Here is a 26,113-nt window from a genome sequence, read left to right as displayed (position 1 = left end):
GGATTGGTTGTAAATGAATTACCACAGTGTGAAGCTGATGTAGCAGAGATGGATTGGAGTCAGTTTGCATTACATACAGAGGTAACGGACTCCCTATCTCAGCCCTTATCAGCCAAATTCAATTAAACCGACTGATAAGAGCTCAGAAATCCCGGAGCTCTCACCTCACCTAGCTGAAAGGCTCCACTACTTATCAGACACAAACAGCTCAGAGCTGCTCCCAGCCCCTCCCTCCCCCTCTGAGAGCAGGCAGCTACATCACTTGACAAATGAGCAGATAATCCCAAGCACCATAGAAACAGAGTGTAAACAATGAAGTGAATAAATTAAGATAGCAGCCAAACAAAGCAGTTTTGATAAAGCAATTTAGGAAAAGTCTTAAATCCACATAAACTAGCAGTATAGATAGGATCCTTGTGATGGGACAACCCCTTTAAGGAACAATATTAGGACACCCCGTTACTACATGCCTCACCCCCTTAATTATACACCTCTGAATTTTGGTTATTCCCATATTAGCGATCCTGATTGGATAGTATACACTTAGTGACATGTCCTTTAGGCAATGGCAGTGAGAGACAGAATGGTATGGATAAGTCTGAAGTGGCAGACCACATAAAGTTAAGAAAGTGGGGTTTGCCGAGTGCTGGGGTACCAAACCTCAGGTGGCATTAACATCAGCATAAAAGGTGTGTGCCATGAACTTCACGGCATAGGATTACAGTTCTCTGTGCATTGCCATAAAATTGTCCTTATGACTGGGCAATATTGTTTTAGGAGCACTCTATGTGCATATTATTAAAGAGACTCCCTGCAATAGACGATGACTATATGACAGATCGAAGGGTCACTTGAAAAATTGCTTAGATCCACAGAGATCATCTGTAATCTATTGGGAAACTAAAGAGCAAATTGTCAATTTCCCGTCAGCAACCAATCATATCAATGGGTTGTTTGTGTATTGAAGGTCAAAAAAGGTCCTTAATATGGAGTGATTTTTGTAACTACGTTTCACAAAAAAAGAGGACCCTGAAGAGGAGATCCCCCTTTAATTAATATGCATTCAGGTTTCCAGACAATCCCTTTAAGGAGGTCTCACACTGCCAGATTCCCTGACTTCACCCTATAAGGTAATATGCAGGCATAGTTGATCTTTACCTCTGCACCAATACCCTAAATCCATATGTTACATGTCAAATTTGCAGTGTTTTTTTTTTTTTTTACCATTTACATTGCAGCATGTGAAATCAGTAGCATAACAGGAAGACATCTGTGACAAGATGCTCCCAATATAACAGGTCCAGTAAGAACCCTTCACATGCAATGTATTGTACTTTAGATACTAACACCATGTGTGCATGGCCTAAATCCTATACACAGAATAAGGAAATGCCAGAAGTTTCTTACTCTTTAGTGTAGTCACTGTAACCCCAGTTCTATTGCTCCAGTGCACAGAATATAGGCCGATTCGGTTGTATAAATAATCCAAAAAAAATGTGGTAATACGCTAGAACATTATGACGTTGGCAATACAGCCAAAAGCATGTACACATTATAGACTTGTGAGACCTGGTGTACTCCATTATGGCTGTAATGCTCATTTCATGATATTTTAATGGATTCAATAAAGACGACATTTGTATTCCAAGTCCTGGACTATTTGGATTTCTTAAATTGTATAAACTCAGAACTAGGATGGGAAAATATATTATATAAATGGGACTTTGTTCTGGATTATTGTGTAGCCTATATACAGAATCAATAGTCAAGCAACAAGGATAAGTGTAACAGCAGATACATTACTTACACTGTAATACTTCTTTATGTGTCTTCTTATATCCAAAAGTAACTTATTGTGCACCTGCGCAACATGATTCAGTGGAGAAGCGTCACATTCTGGTTTACTACATCGGAATAAACTTGGCTCGATCTGGAGGCCCTAAAATTGAAAGAATAAAAGGAGTAAGAAACAAAGAATTTTTCTCAACGGCGCAGTAACAACAAAAATTACAAAGGAATAAAACAATTTGCGAAGACGAGGTTACTGACTTATACTCCCAAAGCAAAACTTTACTGTGAAGACACTTTATATGTCCAGAAAGAAGTGATCCCATAATGGTCATGGTGCAATTGTTGGCTACTGTGACCATCACCATTCAGATCTGTCTTAGTAAATATTCCTCATGAAATATTTCTGGATTATCTTTCCGTATACCTCCTGTATATTTAGGGCCCATTCAGACGGTGGAAAATGAAGAGGAATTGACGTAAATTTCCACCTAATATACTTCTTCATTTTCTGACCCTCCAACTCACAGCAGCTTTTTTTTTTTTTTTTTTTTTTAGCTTTCATTCGCTGACCAACCCCAAATGAAGGAGTGTCTCATGCTGTGGGTTCTAAGTCTCAACATCAGAAGCAAATTCTATTATGTGAACATACTCTAACCACTAATCCTATAAATTTATAGGATTTATAGTAGAAAACGGCATAAAACAATTATAAGAAAACAGGATCCGTTGTGTTATTGCATGACAAATACAATTATTTACTAAAACAGACAAGTCAGAAGAGGTCACCTCTATGTAGTACGGAGGCTAAATTCACATTAGGGTTAGTTAACACGTAGTTTTTTTTGGTCTGGATTTTGACGCGGGAAGCAGTGTTTGAATCCGGACCAAAATACGTTTGCTGCGGCTTCTGACAGTTGTGGCTTTCTGCTTCGGATTAGGCTCAAATGAAAGGGCCTAGTCCGGAGGGATTGTCTTGACACACTCCACGGAATCTGCATTAAGATAGGGCAGGTCGCTTCTTTTTTCTTTTTTATAGCTCGCGGAAAAAGGAAATGACCGGCTCCCATTGAATTCAATGGGAGGCGTTTTTTTTTACCCAGATTTTGACAAAAAAAAACCAAAAACTGTGTGAATTAGACCTTAGTGTCGCTTAAAAAAAAAATAAAAAATCAATAGGAGAACCATGTCGACAGATAGGTGGACCAATAAAATAGTTATATACAAAATCCTGACAAACTCCATTGACCGTAATGGGGTCTGCAGGGTGTCCATTGTTTTAAAACAAAGAGGTGGACAAAAAAACTTTTTGTGTACCAAATTGAAGCATACATTGCAACAAGGTAAAACTGAAAGTAGCCTTATTTACCTAAATCAAGTCAAGCGTGTTGACTGTGATAAAGAGTGTGACCTTTTGGGGAGGGTTATTGCAATTTTAGGACCAGTTCACATCTGCGATCAGGTTTCTGTTCGAGGAGTCCACTTGGGGAAACCTATCCACATAAAAAAGCGGTTATCTAAGAAAACCCAGTGGACCTCATAGACTATAATGGGGTCTGTGTGGTTTCTGCAGAGAAAAGTGCTGCTTGTAGGACTTTTCTCTCCCTGCATATTTTATTTGGATAGGCGAACGGACTGCAAATGTGAACTGAGCCTTACACTGCAAGATCCACTGACTTCACACTACAAGGCCACGTACACAAATAGTTGATATTTACCGCTCTACCATAGTCTACATCCTTGTATTAGATGTCAAATTTGCAGCATTTCTTATTTACCCCTTACATTGCTGTATGTGAAATCTGTGGCATATCAAGTAGAAATCTGTGTGATTTAATACGAACTTAACAGGTTTGGTACAAGAGCAGCAATCCTTACCTGACAATCCCACATTTCGATGGTCTATTTCCTGATCCCGTCTTGACATACAGGAAATGGCTGCTCAGTCACCTACTGGCTACCAAAGTGATCCACCTTATACACGGTTTGGCTGAGCGGGCATTTCCTATGTCAAGATGGACCCAGGTATGCATCAGAATGGAAATGGCAAGGATCAGTAGATAAGCCAGTTTTCCTTGCCGGAATATCCCTTTAATCCAATCAGAGATGGATTATATAACTTTATCATTTGCTGTTTGCATTGCTTGTCTTGCAGGTGAACACAAGCGCGAGTTCCAGCGCAAACTAAAATTGCAGCAAATGAATCCTGAAATTGCCCATTTGTAGATTAAATCTTCCTAGAAGAGCTCACCTTTCCCCTTCCCTGTTAACATTCGCTCATCCAACCCCCCCATTACAGAGAAATTCCAGGTGGAAGAGATTTCTAAGCTTGACATCCGGCTCTTCTATAGCTAGCCCATCTGCAAATCGTCAAGTTTCTATGCAATTAGCTTTCTTATTTACAGCTGTAATGAAGCAAAAGTCAAGGATTTAGCATGGAACCGCTGATCTGTGTCTGGCTTTTCCTCTAGCTTGCTACCAATGGCTGTCTTTTTTCGCTTTATAAAAAAAAAAAAAAATGTTAAACATCTGCTGTTTGTCCAACTTATCTTAAAATAATTACTTTTAATTTAGATAAAAAAGAATCCGTGTTCTCTAATTTTCAAGGTTTTAGCTGCTTCACGGTCTAATACCATGCCAAAAATGAGTGTGTGGCTGACAGTGAAGAGAAGTTGTCAAGCTGGCCCAGCTATGCTTAGTGGTCCAAGGTCGACAACGCATTTTTTGGCATCACTTCATGGCAGGAACGCACCATGGGGCTTTCATGTCTGAAGTGAAGAGACAGCGGGCGAGATAACATAACTAAACTTGTTATTAAAGAAAGGGATGTGGAACGAGGAAGGGATAAAATACTGAGAATGAAATATGCACCTAATGTGATAGAGGCTCCAAGAATGGAAAAAAATACTTGGCAAACTAGAAAGGAAACCTCCTTGGACCTCCAAGCCTGCATGTTGTAGTGTCCAATGAGTGTCTGTGTACTGTAAGTATATGTAAGTTGTAAGCACCACCAAAACCCAATTGGTGCCACTACCGAAGTATTAATATAGTCACCGCTACATCATATCAAACACTGTTATATATTGCCATTGACACTCTGTGAAGAAGCAGGTGGTAAAGAGCAATTTGTCATAATGGCAACTATCCATATTAGTGTGAATGTAAAACGCAGCAGGCAGACACTTGACATTTATATACAGTACCCACTGACAGAACAGAATCATTGAATACAGAATAAGCAGAACTAATGGATGACTGGCCGCACACACGTCTACTGGCCAAAATCACAGACTTCGACAAGCTCATCCAACCATCCAATGAGTATGATGGGGGAAATCAGGCTCGGGTAAGGTTGGACTTCAACTGTGTCTTATCTTATAGCTTTCTGGGAGATTAGTCGCTGCCAGGAAATCTGTAGTACAAGCTCGTAGCTTGCCCTGTTCAGAGTACATGCACTGCTAGATCCAGATCAAGGGTGCATCTGTGTAGGGATATCTGGGACCAGCTAGCTAATGGGCTGCTTTAGGCTAAACAAGTTTGGTTTAGTTCCACGATGTAGATCAGAAACTAATACAATCCTCAATATTGAAATTGCAACACCAAAAAGGAAACGTCTTCACCCCAAGTGTGAGAAGGAAAGGAGCGCTATCGGAGATCCTTCCTCCCAACCGCGGTCAGGCTGTATAATCTACATCAGGCTAAGTGAAGATCACTCCGAACAGAGAACTAAATGATCCTGAAGATTTTTTTCTTATTATTGTTATGACTACTAGTATGTTTTTATCTTCCATTCTGAGCTTTGTATGTGTTTTCTTGTACTATTACTGTATTATCCATGCTGCTGTAACAAACTGAATTTCCCCACGGTGGGATTATTAAAGGGTTATCCTATCAAGTTTCATATATTATGCTAGGTTCACACTGGCATTCGGGTCCGCATGGGGACCCAAAAGACGGAGAGCTTATTTTCTTAAAAAAACTGTTACCGAGGACATCCATGGACACCATAGACTATAATGCGGTCCACCAGATGTCCATTGGGTTTCTGCCAGTTTTATATTAAAAGCGGGTGTAAACAAAAGTCTTCTTTCAGGACTTTTCACTCCGGCGATTTTAGACGAAATCTGTGGCAGTCTCTAATAGAGACTCCAACCCAGATGTCAAACTAACATTAGCTTGTGATATTCATTTAAGCAAAATTTGAAAGTATTTATAGCAATGTATACATCAATATCTATTATAAGCACTTCCTATATACCAGGGGTGAACCTACCCCTTTCGCCGCCCGAGGCGAACTGCGGAAAGCCGCGCGCCCCCCCCCCTTCCCCGGGAGGAGGAGGCGGAGCGAAGGGGCGGGGCTTAGCACCGTTCGCAGGCAGAGAGCAGGCACGGAGAAGACCTGCTCTCTGCCTGAGCGTGAGGGGAGGCCGCTGGAGCAGCGCTGCTCCAGTGGCCTCCCCAAACCACCGCTCAGTGCTAAGCCAGTCCAGGACAGCTTGTCCTGGACTGGCTTAGATAATCAAAAATGCCGCCCTCCCTGGGGTCCTGACATAGCGCCGCCTGATGCACTCGCTTCAGGTCGCCTCATGGGAGGTGCGGCACTGCTATATACTATAGGATGATATGTATGCCTCTAATGAGGCTCCTGGCTGCCCAACCATACAGAAAACAAGTCACAGAATTCATTGACATGGTCCAGCATGACTTTGCTATAGTACTGCTATTCAGTGAGGCACAATATTATGGGCAATTATGAGTAGTGGGTACAATGGTCCATGGCTAATTAATTCTGCAATATTACTGTGCTGGTACTACTGTTTAGCCTACATTGAGTACATATGCTGAACTGTGTGAGGTTGATTTTGGAATATCCATGATAATAAAGGCATAGAAGAAACACCTGAATAGTAAGTCATTGTACATATCTTATAATACCCACAATAAGGAACTATTATGATGACGGAGAAAAAGACATTAGAAGACTGATAAACTTATGCTACTAACCGATCCATCAAAGACATTGTCATAAATATTCTCGGTTCCACACTTTGGGCAGCAGAACTTAAACCTTTCACAGTCTCTGTATTTCTCTTCATCGGTCAGTTGGGCTGGACCACCAAGCAAAGCGTCATTCTCCTCATCCTTCTGATAGTGCTGCTGAACCCGAAACTGAGAAGGGTCAAGCCCTAAAAGGAAAAAAAAAAAAAAAGAACAGTCCGTATAAAATGTAATATCCAAGTCATTTACATCTTTTTGTACTGCTGTTCCTTCATCCAATTCAGATATTCTTGACTTCGCAGCAGATTACAGACACTTACTTGTCTCACAAGCAACATAAAGCTACAAGGTGCCATATTTACAAGAGTTTTTTTTTTTGTTTGTTTTTTAAATGTAGATTGTGAGCCCTACATAGAGCTCACAATGTACATTTTTCCCTATCAGTATGTCTTTGGAATATGGGATGGGAATCCATGCAAACACAGGGAGAACATACAAACTCCTTGCAGATGGTTTTATGCCCATGGCGGGATTTGAACACCAGGACTCCAGCGCTGCAAGGCTGCAGTGCTAACCACTGAGCCACCGTGTGGCCCCTCTATTTACAAGAGTTTTGATGGCGGATATTGACAGAATTTACCAACGACAGAGTCCGACTGTCCCAACAACTAATGATGGATGGATTCAAACCCTATTGATTAGAGATGAGCGAGTAGCATTCGATCGAATACCTCCCCGCCATAGGCATGCGTGTAAGCGGTTGAACACCAAGGGGTTAAGTGCATTGAATAGTCGATGCGTTTAACCCCTTGGTGTTTGGCCGCTTACACGCATGCCTATGGCGGGGAGGTATTCGATCGAATTCTACTCACTCATCTCTACTATTGATCATATCTAGCAGACATCTATATTAACATATGCCCATGTCTATGGTCAGCTTTGGTGTCTGTTCAAACAATTCAGAGATTAACCAGGTATAGAAAAAAAAAAACATTTAATAAAGTAGTGAGAACCAAACAAGCGAATTTGGATTCTTAAAGAGAACTTTTCAACATCTCCTTTCTTATTTTTGCCCATTTATTTTTTATTTTTGGGGATTATCTTTCTTTGCCTCATACTGTTCCCACTTCTACTCTTAGGGTACCATTCTATTGCCATTTAAATCCCCATTCTATGACACAAGATGAACAGACTATTATAATGTTATAACACCCACTATAAGGCATTTTAGAATAAGTGGGTAACAACATCCCCTCACAAACAGATCGTAGTGATGGGGTGTTGTCAGGCCACACTCCCATATGGTACACACAGCAATAGTACTCCATAGTAAGGACAAGGCCTATTGTAGTGGGCCGCAGCAAAAAAAAGCTGCATGAAAATCTGACGCAACAACACATCACAGCTTCTACTGCAGCAGTTATCGCACAAAGTCCACAAGAGGTTTCTGCTTCAATTATACCTATAGGAAAACCAATGGCGTTCCCGTAGGTAGAATTGACGTGCCACAATTTCCAAAACCACAACAGTTTGGGAAATTGCAGCGTGTTCACTGTACGTATTTCTCTGCAATGTGTGGATGCGATTCACTAGAACGTGGATCCTGGCCTAACGGTGTAACCCGCTAAACCAAAAAAAAAAAGCAATGAGACCAAAAGAAAGGAACAAAAAGTCTTCATTTAACATCAAGTGATGATTTAAGTTTTAAGCAGCTATTTTTTACAGCCGGATATGCACAATGCACGCCAATCACTCAAAGCTTTGCTCTCTCCCTGTCAGAGGCCAATGAGAAGCAATATCCACTTGTTTAATTGAGGATTTGTACAACGGTATTGAATAGCTAATGTTTCTCTTGTATGTAATATTACGTGTACGGTGTATGACAGGAAGCATTATGCAACTTGAAAGCCTAATAATGGTGTAAGTATAAGGGCTAATCTGGAGTAACACTAGCGCTAAAAATACTATAGAAAAGTCGCATTTCATTTAAGCATAGCTCCTTAAATAAATTGGTTATTTGCCTATGCACCATTAATAGGGTGAGCATAAGGGATGCAATGAAGAACAAAAAACATAAAGGACACTAAGATGATGAAGAAGCAAAACATCCGATAATTGTTACGAGTAGTTAATGCGACAATTTAAATGCATAGACCTCATCTACCTTGACATGAAAATTGTACCCAAAATATAATTAAGACCTCTGTTCTCGGAAATGCGGAAACGTGTACATCAGTATTGTCCAATCACACTCCACAGCGGTACAGGAAGATGACATATGTGGGGGTGGGGTTTTCGGAATGCTGAGGCCATCCTCATTCATCACTTTTAGGCCCCGTTCACACGGGGCAAGAGGGGGCGGATTTTGGCGCGGGATCCATGTCATAATCCACCCCCTCACAATGGTGGTCTATGTAGACCGCTGGCGTTCTTGTTGCCGCTATCAGAAAAAAGAAATAAGCTGCCCTTTCCTCAGGCGGATTCCGTAGCTGAATCAGCTGTGGTGTCCGCCTCGTGACAGCAACCCCTCTGGACTAGGCCCATTCATTTGGGCCTAATCCGGAGCGGAAAGCCGCGACAGAATATGCACACGCGTAATCACGTGTGAACTAGCCCTTAGGACAGGGCCACACAGTGACTCTGTCCAGGACTCCTGTTGCACAAACAAAAGATTGGTGTGCCTCCTATCGATTTAGTCGTTCATGTTAGTGAATAGAGTTGCAATGAAGCCCCGAGGGTACTGAGACCTCTAGTCACACACACAAAAAAAATTTGCTCCAACACCGCTCAATGTTTCTGTAAAAAAAAAAAAAAATAAAATAAAAAAAAAAGGACGTGGCACCTTCAGTGTCGCAATTTGGACACCATTCACTAACATGAGTGAATAAATCACTGGGCCACATGGCTCTTTTGTTTGTGTGACTTGAATTGCTGTCAATATCATCATGTGGCCCCCTAGCCTTATTATTTTGACCCATTAGACAAGCAAATACACCTTTAAATACTTGGAAATTTATGGGCCCAGGGACAGGGTTTGCACTACATTTTAGGGGGTTCACAAAGACGGGCACATTCCACCTGCCGATGGCCCATGAGTCAGCAAACAATGTGCTTAATTCATGATGAGTCTATGTCACACCATTAGTTAGGCGCATACTCCGGCGTCCTTATGTCTAGGTGAAGATCTATGTCAGCCAAGAGGTGTACTGGAAAATGAAGGTGAAAACTCCCACTCACCTTCTGAAAAGTGGTGAGGCAGGTGCAAAAATGTAAATTGCAACTATTTTTGTTGCAAGTGGCATTAAATGGTCTCAAAATGTTATGCCAAAAGACTGGTTTACTATATAAACAAACCCCCCCTCCATTGATTTCTGACTAATCTGACAGGTATCAATATTTGTGAAGGTGCCACACTATATAGCTGACGGGGGAACACCAAATCCCACCGCCACTCTACTCTGTTGACAACCAACATTTGTTTGCCAGGTGTTGGTGGGGGAAAAGAATGGGTGTCATGGTGGATTACCATTAGTAAGACGGGAATAATACAAGCCACCCATCAGGAACATATGCCCTCATGGCCAAGATTGGAGATACATTGTTGATTGAATTCATTCATCCCATAGCTACTGAAGGTGTGCCATTTAATTAAAACCAGATATCAAAATGTATCACTTTTTTTCTAATATATTTTCATATAGTAGATTTTGTTATTCTATTTTCTTTACATGATCATGGGGCTGCAACCTTGCAGGAGCTTCTTATCTGCTATCTTACCAGTCATGGCCATAGCCAATAACACGAAAGATTAGAAATTCAAATCAGAAATGGTTTAAAAAAATATATGCCGAGCATAAACCTTTGCTTTAAAAAGCTGCTTACCAAGTACACCGCCGTGTTTGGCATTACATCTCAGCCCCATTTACTTGAATGGGGGCGAGTTCAAATACGCCAAGTGATGATATGATATCACATATGGCTTCTGATGTAGACGCAGTGCCAATCTGATAGGGTTCACAATGAGTTTTCTGAGGATTTTTGAGGTAGAATCTGCCTTAAAAACAAAAAAGCCTCTCATCCATTTTAATGGGAGTCAGTAGCAGATTTTTTCCGCTATAGCAGGAGGGGAAGTGACATGACCTATATTTAGGATTCTGCCTTTTTTAAAGTGAATTTTCCAGGTCCATCCACACGACAAAAAACACATTGTGTAAAAATAAATAAATAAAATATTTCCTAATTTCTGAAGCAGATTTTTACAGTCTGCAAAAAACTATGTGGAGCATACCCATAGGGTATGTTCACACGGCAAAAATAAAAAGGAACTCCTCTTCATTTGCAGCTGACTGCATTTTCACCGCGGTCTAGCCGGAACGGCAGTGCATATCGCAGGATCCGTGACAAGAATGAGCAGGACGCTTCTTTTTTCCACGTTCTGCTGTGATCTTTGCCTGCCATTGAAAACAATGGGAGGCAGATTAAGGCTAAAGCCCCACGTTGCGGAAATGCAGCATTTTTTGTTGCAGATTTTGTTGCGTTTTTTTGAGCCAAAGCCAAGAATTGCTACAATAGGAATGGGGACTATATAGGAAGTTCTTATACTTCTACCTTCTGTGCAATCCACTCCTGGTTTTGGCTCAAAAAAAACTGAAGCAAAATCTTCAACAAAAAAAAGCTGCGTTTCTGCAACTTGGGGTCTCAGCCTAAGGGAGGAATCTGCTCCAAAATTGGGGGTGAAATTCACCCACCAAATTTGCTGCAAATTTCTCCGTGTGAACACAGCCTTAGGGAGATTGGTGTAAGACTGCCGTTGACCTGATAATGACCTCTCCTAAGGATCGGTCCTCAAGAGCAAAAGTCTTAAAATACCATTTGGGAAAATTGTAAAGTAAAAAAAAAAAAACTTGCCCTTTACAATAGTCCAGTGATACAAACATATGATGAACATGGAAGGATGTTGAATGCACCATATTCACTTCACAGGTTCCTACTGTGCTGAACGCAGAGGGTTACTGAAAAGATACTACTGCAGTAGGGGGAAGAATATTTGTTGAATAAGCTGGAGGTGAATTCATTCACGGACTTCTTGCGTTTCTCATGTTAGGTTTGCGACGTTCTGGAATTAAATGCTAAATGCGCAGCTCCAATCCTACAGACAAGCGGAAGAATTAGCATATTCCACCAATCTGAGCAGCCTGGTGTAGAAAAGGTGTTAATTGGTAGAAAAACTCTTGCCTGGATGCTAAGTGTGTGAAGGCGAACGTAAATAGGTAACAAATGAATAATCAGAGACTGACTCTTTTCTTGACACAGCCTACACATCAAGATTTTAAAAGTATTTTCCTTCATTTAATGTGTCAAGTTAAAGTAGTTAGCAGTGAGGTGGGGGATGCTTCATATAATATACAGTCTTTACATACAGCAAAGTCTTCACAATTGTGAATCTATTTTAACTCTACCCACTCTGGAGAAGCAGAGACAGGATTGTTCTGTACAAACTCGCCTTCAAATGGGTTGTCTTGGATTTTATTCATAAATGTGCCAAGGGCAAGAAAATATACAAAAATAATGATAATACAGTGGTCCCTTGACATTCGCGGGTCTGACCTTCGCAGAAGGGCTATACCACAGGTTTTAATATTAATGGAAGGATACTCCGTTGTTTTTTTGAACACCATGGGTTTTCCCACAGCCACTCATCAATATCATCAGAAAAGTTTTGTGTATCTTCTTCAATGGTGAGTACCCATATCATTTCACATACTGTACGTAGACTATTTTGGATACGAACAGTATTGCAGGACATCCCCTAACTTGAGATTAAACACCGCATCTCCACTTCGCGGACATTTGACTTTTGCGGGCAGCCTTGTAACGTATCCCCCGTGAAAGTCAAGGGACCACTGTAATTAATAAATAAATAAAAAGTTACCCCCCCCCCCCATTAAGTCTCCTGTTGCTCAGGTGCCTGCACTGATGACACCACAAACATTATTCATATGATCACTGGACTCACGTGCCGCCCCTGCCTGTATCACCAGTTACTGGCTAAAGTGGTCATGAGAGTAAAGTACGTGACACAACTGGCCACTAACTTTTTAAGAAGATATCCTTAAATCAATAGTGCAAGATACACTCCGTGGCCAAAAGTCACAGGAAGGCGTGTCCCAGTGCCGGTTGTGTCAGATATAACGCTCAAACGGTGTGGCGCGATGCGGCCTATGGCGCTAGTGTCGCCAGCATATCTGAGCAGTCTGATGCAGACAGGTGTCTTGTGAACATGGCAGCATGTTGAGAGTTAAGCGACTTTGAACGTGGGATGATAATCGGTGTAAGACGCATGCGGCATAGCATTTTGGAGATTACCTGGGAATTTGGGTTTTAAGGTCAACAGAATCTCAAGTGGACCTGCAATATTGCAGAGACAACGTTGACAGCCGCATAAACTGGTGCACTGGTTGACCACAAGTGTTCCATGAACAGACGTCACCTCCGCAGTGTCTTACAGGGATCTAGACGGTCTACTGTGGGTCAAATCACCGCTGATTTGAATGTGGAGAGCCAGGACCCCATTTCCACCAGGACTGTACGCAGAGAACTGCACCGCATAGGCTACAACAGTTATTGCCCGACCAGTGTCCCTTTGCTGAGGCCACAACACAGAGCTAGAAGACTTTCATGGGCCAACGACCATCGTCATTGGACCATGGAACAGTGGAGGCATGTGGCACGGTCTGATGAAGGGCGTGTGAGAGTATGGCGTATGCCCCATGAAGCCATGGATCCTGCATGCCAACAGGGACATGTCCAAGAGGGAGGGGGCTCTGTCGTGGTCTGGGTCGTGTTCACAGGGTCACAATTCGGCCCCATTGTCCAGGTATTAACTGACTGGTGCTCGATATGTGCAACTTATGGCAGACCATCTGCACCCCTTTCTGGAGCTGAAGTTCCCTGATGGAGATGCTGTGTACCAACAGGATAATGCAACATGTCATTGCTCTTTGTTGGCACTCGACTGGCTTAATAAACACACCAGTGACCTCATAACCCTCGATTGGCCTGCCCGCTCGCCCGACCTCAACCCCACAGAGCTTGGATTCCAGAGCTAGATGAAAGTGTCGAGGGAAGCAAAGGAGACCCTACACTGATGAAAATGAAAGAAAAGGTACCAGAGGAGAAAAAGGGGTACACAGCAGGAGAAAAGTACTGGTTGGTCTATTAAAGGGGTTTCTATGCCAAAATACTGATGACCTATGTTATGGATAGGTCATTAATATCTGATTACAATACTTGGAGTCCGACATCCCCTATGATCAACTGTTCAAAGCAGTGATTCAAAGAGAATGGAGAAGGAAGCAGACAGCTCTGTGTAGCGTCCAACAATCCCCCAGGTACGAGCCATGGGAAGACTATAAGTAGCGGACACCGCAGGAGGTAAACACACATAAAACAGTGTTACTTACCTGTCCTGGGCTCCAGTGTTTCCCCCAGTGTTCCTCTGGCCTACAGAGATTACATCAACTGGTGATATGGGTCACGTAGCGTCCCTGGTCTCATCTCTGTAGGTCATAGGAGACCAAGGAGCAGCGTCAGAGACCAGGACAGGTAAATAACACTGTTTTTATGTTTGATTATCTCCCCGCAGCCTCAGCTAATTATAGGGACTCTTCAAAACCATGGGGTATAATTGTAGTTTGTGGGTGACAAGCCCCCTAAAATTTCAGGTTTTGCTAAACCACAGTAAAATGTGGGTTCGGTTGATCCTGCTATTATAAGAAAAATCCCTATGTATGTGGGATTTTTATTAATGTAGAGGACATTATACTGCTTGGAGCCCACTACGTAACATACCGCATGGAGGGGCCACAATGGGACATTATACTATATGGAGGACACTTAGCACTGTGGTGGTTCTTGTTTTACATGATGAGGCCATTATATTACATTTGGGGACACTGTGAGGGTCATTATATTATATGTGAGACACTGAGGTGTGAGGGCCATTATACTACTGTACATGTTACATGTAGAGGCACTGGTGGTACCATTATACTGAGTGTGGGGAAATGGAGGGGGCCTTTATAATACGTATGATGACATTGAGAGGGATTTCACATACATACTTGTTAATGAAACATTCTTTAACAAACGCACAAAATTTTTTAAAAACATTTATAAATGATTGCTACTTTAGGGTTACTCAGTTGGAACATTTTCTCATCCCATGGGTACTTTGCTTTAAAAGGTTGAGAACCACTGATCTAGATGGTATAGATGCACAATATGGTGAAGATTTATGAATACATTTTTAATGCCAGTCTTCACATTGCCACTGTTGGCGTACCTGATTCCATGCCTTATGAGCATCCTTCGCTTATACAGTGTGCAGCATCTCATAGGTGGCATAGACTTCAGTCATCACATTTGCCAATGATCTGGCATTAATTAATAATAATAAATATGACAGGGCTGATGGTTTTGTCCTCCACTTTCCTGAAATGTTATGTGGTAAGGGTCGTGAAAAAGACACAAGTGTCACATTATTTTATTTTTTTGGGGAAAAACCTGACATTAGCAAAGATTGCGACTCTTTCAGGTCTTATAGATTAGCAATCTGGCATAACAGGCAGACACATCCCATCCCAGAGTGAGCTGCTAAATTTGCAATTCTCAGTCTTTAACAAACATTACTTTAACCTAAGAAACAAAAATTTGCCTATCAGAACCTGCTAGCAGAAAAATATACTTGTAATGTCCTGTTCCCATCCAGCTTAAGAAGTTCACCGAGGTGGTAATTGTCCAACGCCTATTTTTGTGTATCAGAAATACAGTTTATAAAGGAACGGAAAGGTCATTTCATCTCAGCAGTTTATCCTGAGCATTGATTGTCTTTTTTTTCCACCCTAAAAGCACAGCAGGGAGGTGCAGGACCATGATACATCAGCTTCCCAAAATGCGGTACGGTTCACTGTCTCAACTTAAGGGCAGGCAGGCTGGATCCACCTGCCGGAGGGCACTTTGGCCCCCTGTTTGCTAAACAAAACCTTAACACCGAGCTCCCAGGGGGAAAAGCTGCAACTATCGTTTCAAAAGAAACAATGGAAATAGAAGACCCTGAGAACTGGCCGAGATGAAGCCTCATTTCTGCACCCAGCTCCATTATCACTTCATGACACTGACAAAGCCAATTGGCCCTGTTAATTATTTCAGATTTACTCTACAGATCATGGCAGCTTGTATCATTTAGCACTATAGACAGCAGCATAACCTTTTATCTTACACCCTCCCTGGGAGAGGGAAAATGGAATTTACACTTTTTTTTTCAGGAAAGTGGATTATTTTTGTAATGGTCTTAAAATAAAACACGCCGAAGAAGCTGGGAAGACTAGATACTTTTTTTTTTTTTTTTGCATTGTATAAGATCTGAATACCATTATTCACAATTTTGTTTTAAAAAAAAAAAACTTTTCTACTTTTTTTTTCAACAATTTTTGGCAATTACTAAGTACTAAGAGAATTTCTGGTTGTGTTTGGACATTTTAGTGTCACGTAATGACCGTTCTGTGTAGTAATAACGCATAAAATATTTTTCTTCATTTTTTTTTTTTTTTTTTTCAAACGATCACAAAACATGAAAGAGTTAGGAGTTGTAAACTAGGTAAAAACCTTAACAGATAGAAAAATGGACAAAGACGTTTTTACTTTTGTTTAAGTGGTAGCCAGTGCTGCCACCTAGAGGAAAGAGTGCTAGTTTTTGTACTGTATTCATTCAGTACAGTTGGGTGGAACAAATACAAAGAAATGAAGGGGTTTAACCCCTTCTAGTACAAACGCGTCAAAAAGGGCAGTGAATAAAACAATACGTTAAACACATCTAGAGTAGGAGGTGATCAGTCTTGTGTGTTGGACTTCAAACAGTTTAGAAATGGCCTTAACCCCTCACCCACAAGGTTGATGGGCAGCAACAATTGGCTCTCTAAGATCACTGTTGAGTTCTGTCTTCCTTGGAATTGTATCAACACATACCTGAATGCTCCATACCAGCAAACTGACAAAACTTGATAGAGGTGTTCACACTATGTGATGATCAATTAATGAAGGGCATTTCATTAGCAGCAGCTCACTGCTACTTACCCTCTTACTTCTTATGGGGGCAGAAAGGGTGTAGTTAATTTCCCACGCTCTGATTCTGCATTTTACACATTTTTTTTTTTTAAAATAAATAATGTAATGCTGTGCTTCTTAGAAAGTGTTAACATTTGGTAACTACAACCTAAGGACTAGATTTTTTTTTTATGTTCTGATACTTAAACCATAGAAATCAAAGAGGGTGTACTTTGTATTTCTCATGACTGTGTGCACAGATATTACACAATATATAGAGTACACACAGCCATATTTAAAACAAAACAAAAAAAAAAAAATCAGCAGGAAGTCTAAAGCTATAGCCCCACATTGCAGAAGCACAGCTTTTTTTGTTGCAGTTTTAGAGTCAAATCCAGGAGTGTCTTGAGCAGAAGGAAGAGGTATAAAAACTTCCTATATATTTTCCATTCCTTTTGTAGCCATTCTTGGCTTTGACTCAAAAAAAATGCAGAAAAATCTGCAACAAAAAAAGCTGTTTCTGCAACGTGGGGCCTCAGACTAAAAAACTGTTTTGCAAATGAGAAAATAAAATGTCCCTGTAAAGTCTATTTCCCTTACCACAAACTAACCAGCAATCTATAAAGAACACTCAAAAAAAAAAAATTGCTGTAATATATCAGAATACCTCACAGATTACCAAAATTTGTCTGTCAACATGTTACCATATCATTGCCTTTTGTTCCATGTTGCACCTGCAGAGGATCAGAGCTCCTTACTGCACAAGATGTGTGGCACAGTTAAGAAATTGGAATATACTTTCTGTGGCTATTATTGTAATACAAAACAATAAAAAGTATTGTGTTCTCATCATAATTTGAAAATATGACTCTCCGTGGAGACACGCATCTTATGTTACTGGTCATACATACCTAACCATGCAGCAATAAGTGCAGAATCAATCCCGTCTATGGGCTCACAAATTCGAGACACTACTGGGTGAACTTGTTGTGACAGGTAGTATTGTGTGTCAATGGAAAGGTTGTCTTGTTTTTGCAGCTGTTCGGGAGCATATGCTCTCTGGCTGGCACTCAGATTCGACCCATCCTACATGAAAGAGAGACAAGCACATAAGGTCTATTTTAAAGATACTAGAATGGCAGATTTATGCTTCCGATCGCCGCAGAGGTCACAGACAGGTGCTAACTCTGGCATTTCATAATCATTTTACTGTTGTCTGGCCCACAGAAATTCACAGTTACTAAATTTTCACCATCTTGCTGGCCAGGGCTCACCGGCCTAAAAAACTGGCATAAGTGAACATGTAGCATTCATGTCTGGAAACCATTCATATGCAATATAATAAAGCAAGTGAAACGGTTCCTGCTGCAGCTATCAAAATCAGCAATAGTGCCAACTGGCATAGGTAATACAGACAGAGAAGGCAAGGGGTATAAAGTGTAAACTCAGTATAGCACATATATCCTTGCCCTGAACACAAGCCATTTTTCACTGCGGCTATGCCTGCAGACCCATTGGAAAATCTGCACCGAATCTGTGGCAATCTGGTTCCTTATTTACCCCTCTGCATTGCAAAGGGTGAAATCTGCTGTCAAAATCCACAGCATGGGTTAAAATCTCAACAACTTTGCTTGCGCTGCTGCTGACAAATTTCTACCTGTAACAAAAAAGCAAAATAAAAGCAGATAAAAGCCTTTAATGTGAATTTCTTTTTTTTCTGCTTCCCTATTAAGTGAATCTCTCCCACTCACATTAAAGGGGTTTTCCTACAAATGAAATGTATCCCCTATTAACAAGATTGATAATAAATGTCTGATCACCGGGGATCTGACTAGTGGACTCCACAGCATTCACAAGAACAGGGGTCTGTAAGAGGCCTATATGAAATGTATTCTATAGCACCGCCATCATGTAGAGCACCAAGAGAGAGCAGCATACCTGGCATATGACATAAGAGATTGTATCACCAGCTTTCATTTTTCTTCCCCCTTGGGAATTTATCCATAAGGCAACATGTACGTGAGGCAAACTCTTTTTGTCCGGGTAGTCTTGTGGATCCTTAGTTAGGGCCTAAAAATAAAACAAATAAACAATAAAAAAAAAACAACAACAAAGAACAACAAAAGAATCCATTATTTAATAACAGTTGTGAACTAAGACAAGCAAAAAAAAAAAACAGTATTGGCGTATTAGTTCATGCTGACATCCAAACATTGATGGCCTTCCCTTTTGGGTTAGGTCGTCAAATTTTAAAGGGGTTGTCAAGTTTCAGTTTTTTTGGGTTTTTCTTATTAGATCTCTGCCTGTTGTGATTTATTGTTTACTCCAAGTGAATAAAAATCAGTCCACGGTCATGTGATAGACACACAGATGCGATGATGCTGAGCTGTGATGAACACCTCCCCTGATAGTACTCTTCCATAGACTTTACCGGGGGTGCAGCGCTCTGTCTGCTTTCCTAGTACGTGCCTCTGTGATGGAGATATCGGTGCCCTCATTTCAGCAGTGATATCTCTTCACTGTCAGAAGTGCGGCCTTACAAGCTAACGTCATCACTAGGCTGTGAGAAACAATCTCCCTGACAGTACTCTAACACAGCCTTGTACTGTCAAAGAGGGGTGTTCCTTACTGCTCAGTTTTGACACTAAGCTGTGAGGATCCCCCTGAAATCAGTGCACGGTCGGCTTTCTAGATATATAAACCGAAACACTGATGAGGACATGAAAGGCCCTCTTTAAAGCCAGACCACATTGTAACTACAAGCCTGTCTGAAAGTGCCACCAAAGTGGTAACTACCTGCATAACTGTGTGATCACTAGTGGTCGCATGCAGGGCTTCCTTCACATGCAGCTGGGGTAAAGTTGGAACATAGCCTTAATATCTTTTGACTAGCTCGAATTTGCTTTATTGGCTCCATCGACACATACAGTAGAGAAGAAAAAGTTGAGAAAACAAAGTTTCTAGCGTACTTTAGTAGCAGTTAAAAGGCACTGTCATTTCAGGTGACCTTTCAGGATCAGCTGGTGTGTGTGCACATAAGGAGTAAGACTCTCTCTGGGTCACTGGGTGACATATTCTGCAGTTTGTAGTTGTTTTTCCTTCCATTGCCATACAATACACACAGTAATTACAGGAGAATCTACTCTATAACTCAAACAGCCCTAGGTCTGGGGCCACACGGTGGCTCAGTGGTTAGCACTGCAGTCTTGCAGCGCTGGAGTCCTGGTGTTCAAATCCCGCCAAGGGAATAAAACCATCTGCAAGGAGTTTGTATGTTCTCCCCGTGTTTGCATGGATTTCCATCCCATAGTCCAAAGACATACTGATAGGGAAAAAAATGTACATTGTGAGCTCTATGTGGGGCTCACAATCTACATTAAAAAAAAAAAAAAAAAAAAAAAAACAGCCCTAGGTCATGATAGAAAGTTATTCTATTCTAAATAAAACAGCTTTGGATTTTCTGGCAGTATTAATACATTTTGTTTTATACTTTATTACCAAATTTTGGCTCCTTTCTATAAAATGAAGGAAAAATTAGAGTGGAGGAGGGTTACTTCAAACTTACATTTCAGGCGTTATAAAACAAAGAAATTCTGGTATTACATGAAACAGGAGACTTGTCTTTCATATTACACAGAGACTGCTGTTCTACCTGTATCATGTCCAGATATATCATCAGTCTGGATTGGGATATTTCTATGTAACTACAGATGCTCCAAATCAGATGTTGATATCTCTGGAAATAGCACAGATAGAACTGCATTTATGTGCCATATGAGAATTATCTTTCATGACACCATGTTTGGATGAGATAAGTGTAGAAATAGTCTTCCTTCACCCCTGTGTTCTCTTCATTACACACAAGCCCCTACATAATACACAGTGAGAAGCCGGGTACAGCTGTCAAAGAAGTAAGGGAAAAAAGAAATGCAGGATTTCACTGAAAGGAGCCAAAATGTGTTCATGTATATTACAATATTCATTACTGACACAAATACTGCCGGAAAACCAAAGAAAAGTTTGGTGACATTTTAGATGCACAACACTGAGGTGGTAAAGCTGCAACACTAAATACCGTATAAATAGATTTTCATATTTCAATAATTATATAACAACAAAGAGAAATGTGGAAACATCACTCCCTTAAAGACAATTACCTTATTAATCTCATACTGGCTAATGGGGATGCTGCCATTTACCACATTTTCTCCAATCTCCATGAGCTTTTTCTGAATGTTTTCTACTATAGTGTCTCGGGGTTGGTCGGATAAGATTTGACTAATAACGTAACTAGAAAGGAAAAATAGAAAATGACATTTAAAAGATTTTCCAGAAAACAAAAGAAGTGCAGATGAAGCTGTTCTGCCATAGCTGGCGATATTATCCATCAGAAGAGTGAGCTAATTTGACTGAATCAGGAGCTAAGGAGGTCAGTGGAGGCAGGTGGAACATAATTGGGACATCAGGAACAAAAGAGACAATTTACAACCTTCCTTGGAACAAATGAAATCAGTGATAATCAGTGCAAGCTAACTGATAATTCTCCAAGAAAATACAGAAGCATCTTAAGAAGAACAGAGCACAAAACCCACAGACAAAAAAATCTGACAACAATGAATAAGCCACACTTCCCATTAGACCCTGGTGACTGGCCATCTGATGCGCGCTCAAGGCACCTTCTTTAGTTTTTCTGTTGTTTCAAGACACAAAATATTAGCAAAGTGATCAATTCCATACGCGGCCTTTCTATGTAATTACAAGTCACTGCAGCCAAAAGTCCCATCAGTTGCTATATAAGGACTTGCAGACTGATCAAATTCTTTACGGGATTACTGTATAAGGCTGAGGCCCCATGTTGCAAGAAAAGCAGCTTTTTTTTTTTTTTGCAGATTTTGCAGTTTTTTGTTTTGTTTTTTAAACAAAGCCAAGAATGGCTACAAAAGGAATGAGAATTATATAGGAAGTTATTGTACTTATACCTTCTGCTCAAGCCAATGTTGGCTTTGGCTTAAAAAACTGCAGCAAAATCTGCAACAACAAAAAAAAGCTGGGTTTCCACAATGTGAGGCCAACGTGTCTAAAGGAGTTTATCAGGTCCAAAATGCCTGAGAAACTGATGATACAAAAGAGGGAAAATAATATTCTATGGATATGCAGATCAGCCTACAGGGACACCAGGGGTGGACCTGATATGTCAGACAACAAAGATGCAGATAAATACTTACACCTCACATCAAAGAGCCTGTGCCCGTGCCCACTTTAGCCAATCCAGCTGGCTTGCCGTCTTCTGCCCCGAGAAACTGGACAGGGGACAGAAATCCGGCAGTCAGCTTTCAAACCTATTCACTAGAATGGGTTTGCAAAGTGACCGACAGTGAGCGTTTTGTACCTGTCCATGGCGAAACAGTTTGACTGCCGGATTTCCGTCCCCTGTCCAGTTTCTCGGAAAGTGTGTTATGTATTTCCATATAGCGGAACGGAAGGGTCGCTCCCAGTTATGGTGAAAAGAAGTTTGATTTTCCTTCTGTAATAACCTAAACTAACTGAAGACAGAACAAACTGATTGGCACATACTCTATCGGAGCTGACCAACGCCGGTATGCCCCTTATTGGCTCCAAAATCATTTCCTGAGATCACCTTTTCTACGAAGTATTTATTAAAAGGCCCCTGCAGAGTTAAGTCAGATAACGAATACTGAAAGATTATAAAAAGCTACACTTACACAGATGAATAACAGCGGGTGAAAATAAAAGGTAATTAAGCCTAAATTAATTTGTTATGTTACCTTAACAGTGCAAAGACATTTCATATAGAAATAGGCAAAGAAGAAATTAACACTTTTCAGAATCATTCAGGTCTACGCTGCCATATCAGAGGGTAGCACAAAGATGTCCATTCCAACGCTTGGTCACTTATTTTGTCCTCAAACATGTGGAGAACATTTCCCCTGATGCTTGATTGAGTGGGTGTAGGGAGAAGTCTGTCAATCAGCTGCAAGTGAGTAGGGGAGCACATGAAGTTCAAGGACTCAAAGCACACACACACACACACACACACACACACTTCACTGAGAGGACTCCAGTGCTCAACTCCGGCTACACCTGATGTGAAGTTTCTGGAAGACATCTACCGTATATACTATAGTTTTTTACCACAAAAAAATGGGAGAACTTATTGACTCGAGTATAAGCCGAGGGGGGGAAATGCAGCAGCCACTGGAAAATTTCAAAAATTAAAATGGTCGGAGTTTTTGGGTGCAGTAGTTGCTGGGTGCTGGGAAAGGGGAGGGGGTGTTTTGGTTGTCTGTCTGCCCCTTCCCTGAGCTTGAGGACTATTTTCTTTTTTTGTCCCCCCCCCCCCCCACACTTGGAATTCATCCTGGCTGTATATAGGGTATCTGCAATGCTCCTATTAACCCCTTCCTGACGGAACAGGAGCACTACAGATCCCCTATATTCAGTAGACCGGGCACTGTCAGACACAGGGATACCTAATGTGTTTCTGTTTCACAGTCATTTTCTACTTTTGTATGTATTCTAGGGTAAGGAGGGATTTACAACTTTTTAAAAACATTTTTCAAAGCTTCTTTTTTTCCCCCCACTATTTTATAGGAGATTCTATACATTGATATTGCGGCTGGTCATAGACCCCCCTCCTAAAAAAAAAAATGTTTTTTTTTTTTTTTTTTTTTGCTGACTCGAGTATAAGCCAAGGGGGGCTTTTTCAGCACAAAAACGGTGCTGAAAAATTCAGCATATACTTGAGTATATACGGTAATAAGTGAGGGGTAATATTACATACACTGGAATTTATGGTTTCCATCTCCCTTTTTATATACTCAAATATTTTATTTGCTTTTGTTGCAGCTTAATATCGAGTCCTGCTGCTTAGAATGCTTATATAACTCCAATACCCAAGTCCTTTTTATCCCTTACATATACTATAGACCTATATTTACCATCAAAATTAGATTATATCCCATCAAAAACAAAATGTAGAAATTATCCCCAATAAAACATTTGAAAAAGTTTTTCTGAATTGCCCCGATGGGATGTGATGTTGCTTTCGGCTCTAAATATACGTATTTCACAATGAACCGTGAGTGTTTCAGACTAATACCATCGCATTAGAGAATTAGCCGACGTTCCTTAATGTGGGTCCCATGTGCTGCCTTGTAAGACGCCGCTGCGTCTCTGGAATAATTAATACCTTTTCCACCCAATTTTAAAACATATAAAAAATAAAAAATAATAAAATAAAAATCGCTGCACTCTTATTTAGTTAAAGTCTGCATTATTTGATGGAAGAAACACAGATTATTTCAAGTTTCTTAAGCAGGCTTGTTGTCCCTTTATTACACAATGTGCACAATTGAGGTATTTTGTCCCTCTTGTGTACTGCAAAATACCTCAGATGTGCCATTGTCAACACTTAAGGAACATGTGATTCATACCACTAAATCTAGAGTCCCTACTGCCTGTGTTTTCTTTGTCAAGCCGTAGTTCCTTACTGAGCGCTAACAAAAGCACACAGCATTCAATATTTTCATATTTGTTATTGTGCTTTTTACAAGATAAAATCGAGAGGTAGCGCGACGCGGAACGGCAATTTGAGTTTATTGCGAGTCCGGTCTCCGTAGCGAGACACTGCATTTTTGGAATGCTATTTTTCCGGCATTATCTGTTTCTATTCTAAACGTCCATTTTAACATTTCACTATTGTGCGTGGATAAAAGGCTGGCGGCAAAACTAACTGCTGCTAAATAAGTATGCTGACCCATAAATAAGCATCATAGATACCGATTTAAAGTCCCAGAAATACTGAAATACAAATGGCGTGTGCGCATATATAGTCTTCAAGCTCATCTAACCATCACATCCTAAACGGTCTACAAATTCAGGGTCCCCTTATGTTTGGGGAGGTGAACAAATTTACAGCGTTTGCACCCCCATTAAATTTGCTTTACGACATATGAAATGTGTACGTGGCTGCGCTAGGGGCATCTCTGATTTCAGGATTGGATCTTCACCTGTTTAGGTTTTTAGAGGCATATCCGGGTTTTCACTGCAAAGGGAAAAACTGAATGTGGGAAGATACATTTATATTAGATGTATTAAGTGCAAGCATACAGTTGTATTTCTTGCCTAAAGTCTCCCACAGAGACCAAGGCGACGCTTTTTAGGTCTGTCTAGTGAATGGGGGCTTATGGGTATGTTTGCTTAAGTTTTTATGTTAAACATAATATACATGAATTGTTGGTGGGTTTTTTTGTTTTTTTTTTTAACATTTTTTATTATCTATACTTAAAATAAATAAATAAATAAAAATCCAGCAGTTTCGGACACATCATGTTCATTGGTCACATGATCATGCCGCAAGCTCAGTCCCATTCAAATAAATAAAGATAGGCTGACATACCAAGTACAGCCAATACACAAAAGTATGGTACCGTGTAAGGCAGGGGTAGGGAACGTACGGCTCTCCAGCTGTTGCAAAACTACAACTCCCAGCATGCATACTTGTTCTGCTCCTCTTGGACCTCCCATGGAAGTGAATGGAGCATGATGGGAGTTGTAGTTTCACAGCAGCTGGAGAGCCGAAGGTTCCCTACCCCTGGTGTAAGGTAAGTCGTGAAGAGGCCGCAGAAGCATCCCTCTAAACTGTGCACAGAGTCCACCCTCACCTACTGCGCCTGGTGGGTTCTGTGTCTTATCTACCAATACAAGTTAGCCATCTTCATCAGTGTTCTGAGAAGTGAGGTTGTTGCTGCGAAATAATCTCATAAAGAACAATATAAGAACATAATTTAGCTTAGTGTATGTTCACATGGTGCAAAATGGATTCCAAGTGTGAACATACTGCATGGCTTGCCACGATACAATGCTGGTGCAGAGCACTGGCATCCCGTTGCGGCATTCCGCTCCGGATTAGGCCCGAATGAATGGGCCTCATCGGGAGGTAGGCTCGTGCCGCAGACGCCGCAGCTGAGTCAACCGCAGAATCCGTGGCAAGATAGGTCATCTCGCTACTAGCTAGAGGAAAAAAGATGCGAGCGGCTCCCATTGAAGTCAATGGAACCTGTTTTAGCAAACGGATTTTGAGGCGGATTCCACGTCAAAACCGCTGCCAAAAAACTCTGTGTGAAGTAGCCCTTAGGGCTAGTTCACACGGGGACATGGAGGCGGATTTTGACAGCGGAATCCACGTCATAATCCGCCCCAT

General features: G+C 41.0%; 1 protein-coding gene across 1 annotated transcript in view; it reads right to left on the bottom strand.

Moving 5' to 3' along the window:
* Positions 1-26,113, bottom strand: part of POLA1 (DNA polymerase alpha 1, catalytic subunit) — a 198,263-nt gene that overhangs the window by 98,841 nt on the left and 73,309 nt on the right. Inside the window, exons 29-33 of the mRNA XM_075263727.1 lie at positions 21,048-21,180; positions 18,829-18,960; positions 17,802-17,976; positions 6,793-6,974; positions 1,808-1,939 (exon numbers count right to left, since the gene is read on the bottom strand). Coding sequence (XP_075119828.1) covers positions 1,808-1,939; positions 6,793-6,974; positions 17,802-17,976; positions 18,829-18,960; positions 21,048-21,180 — 754 coding nt within the window. The remainder of the gene's footprint in view (positions 1-1,807; positions 1,940-6,792; positions 6,975-17,801; positions 17,977-18,828; positions 18,961-21,047; positions 21,181-26,113) is intronic.

The sequence above is a fragment of the Leptodactylus fuscus genome, chromosome 2, assembly GCF_031893055.1.
Source record: "Leptodactylus fuscus isolate aLepFus1 chromosome 2, aLepFus1.hap2, whole genome shotgun sequence".
Lineage (NCBI taxonomy): Eukaryota > Metazoa > Chordata > Amphibia > Anura > Leptodactylidae > Leptodactylus > Leptodactylus fuscus.
The sequence above is the reverse complement of the archived record's forward strand: the minus strand, read 5'-3'. Positions and strand labels throughout refer to the sequence as shown.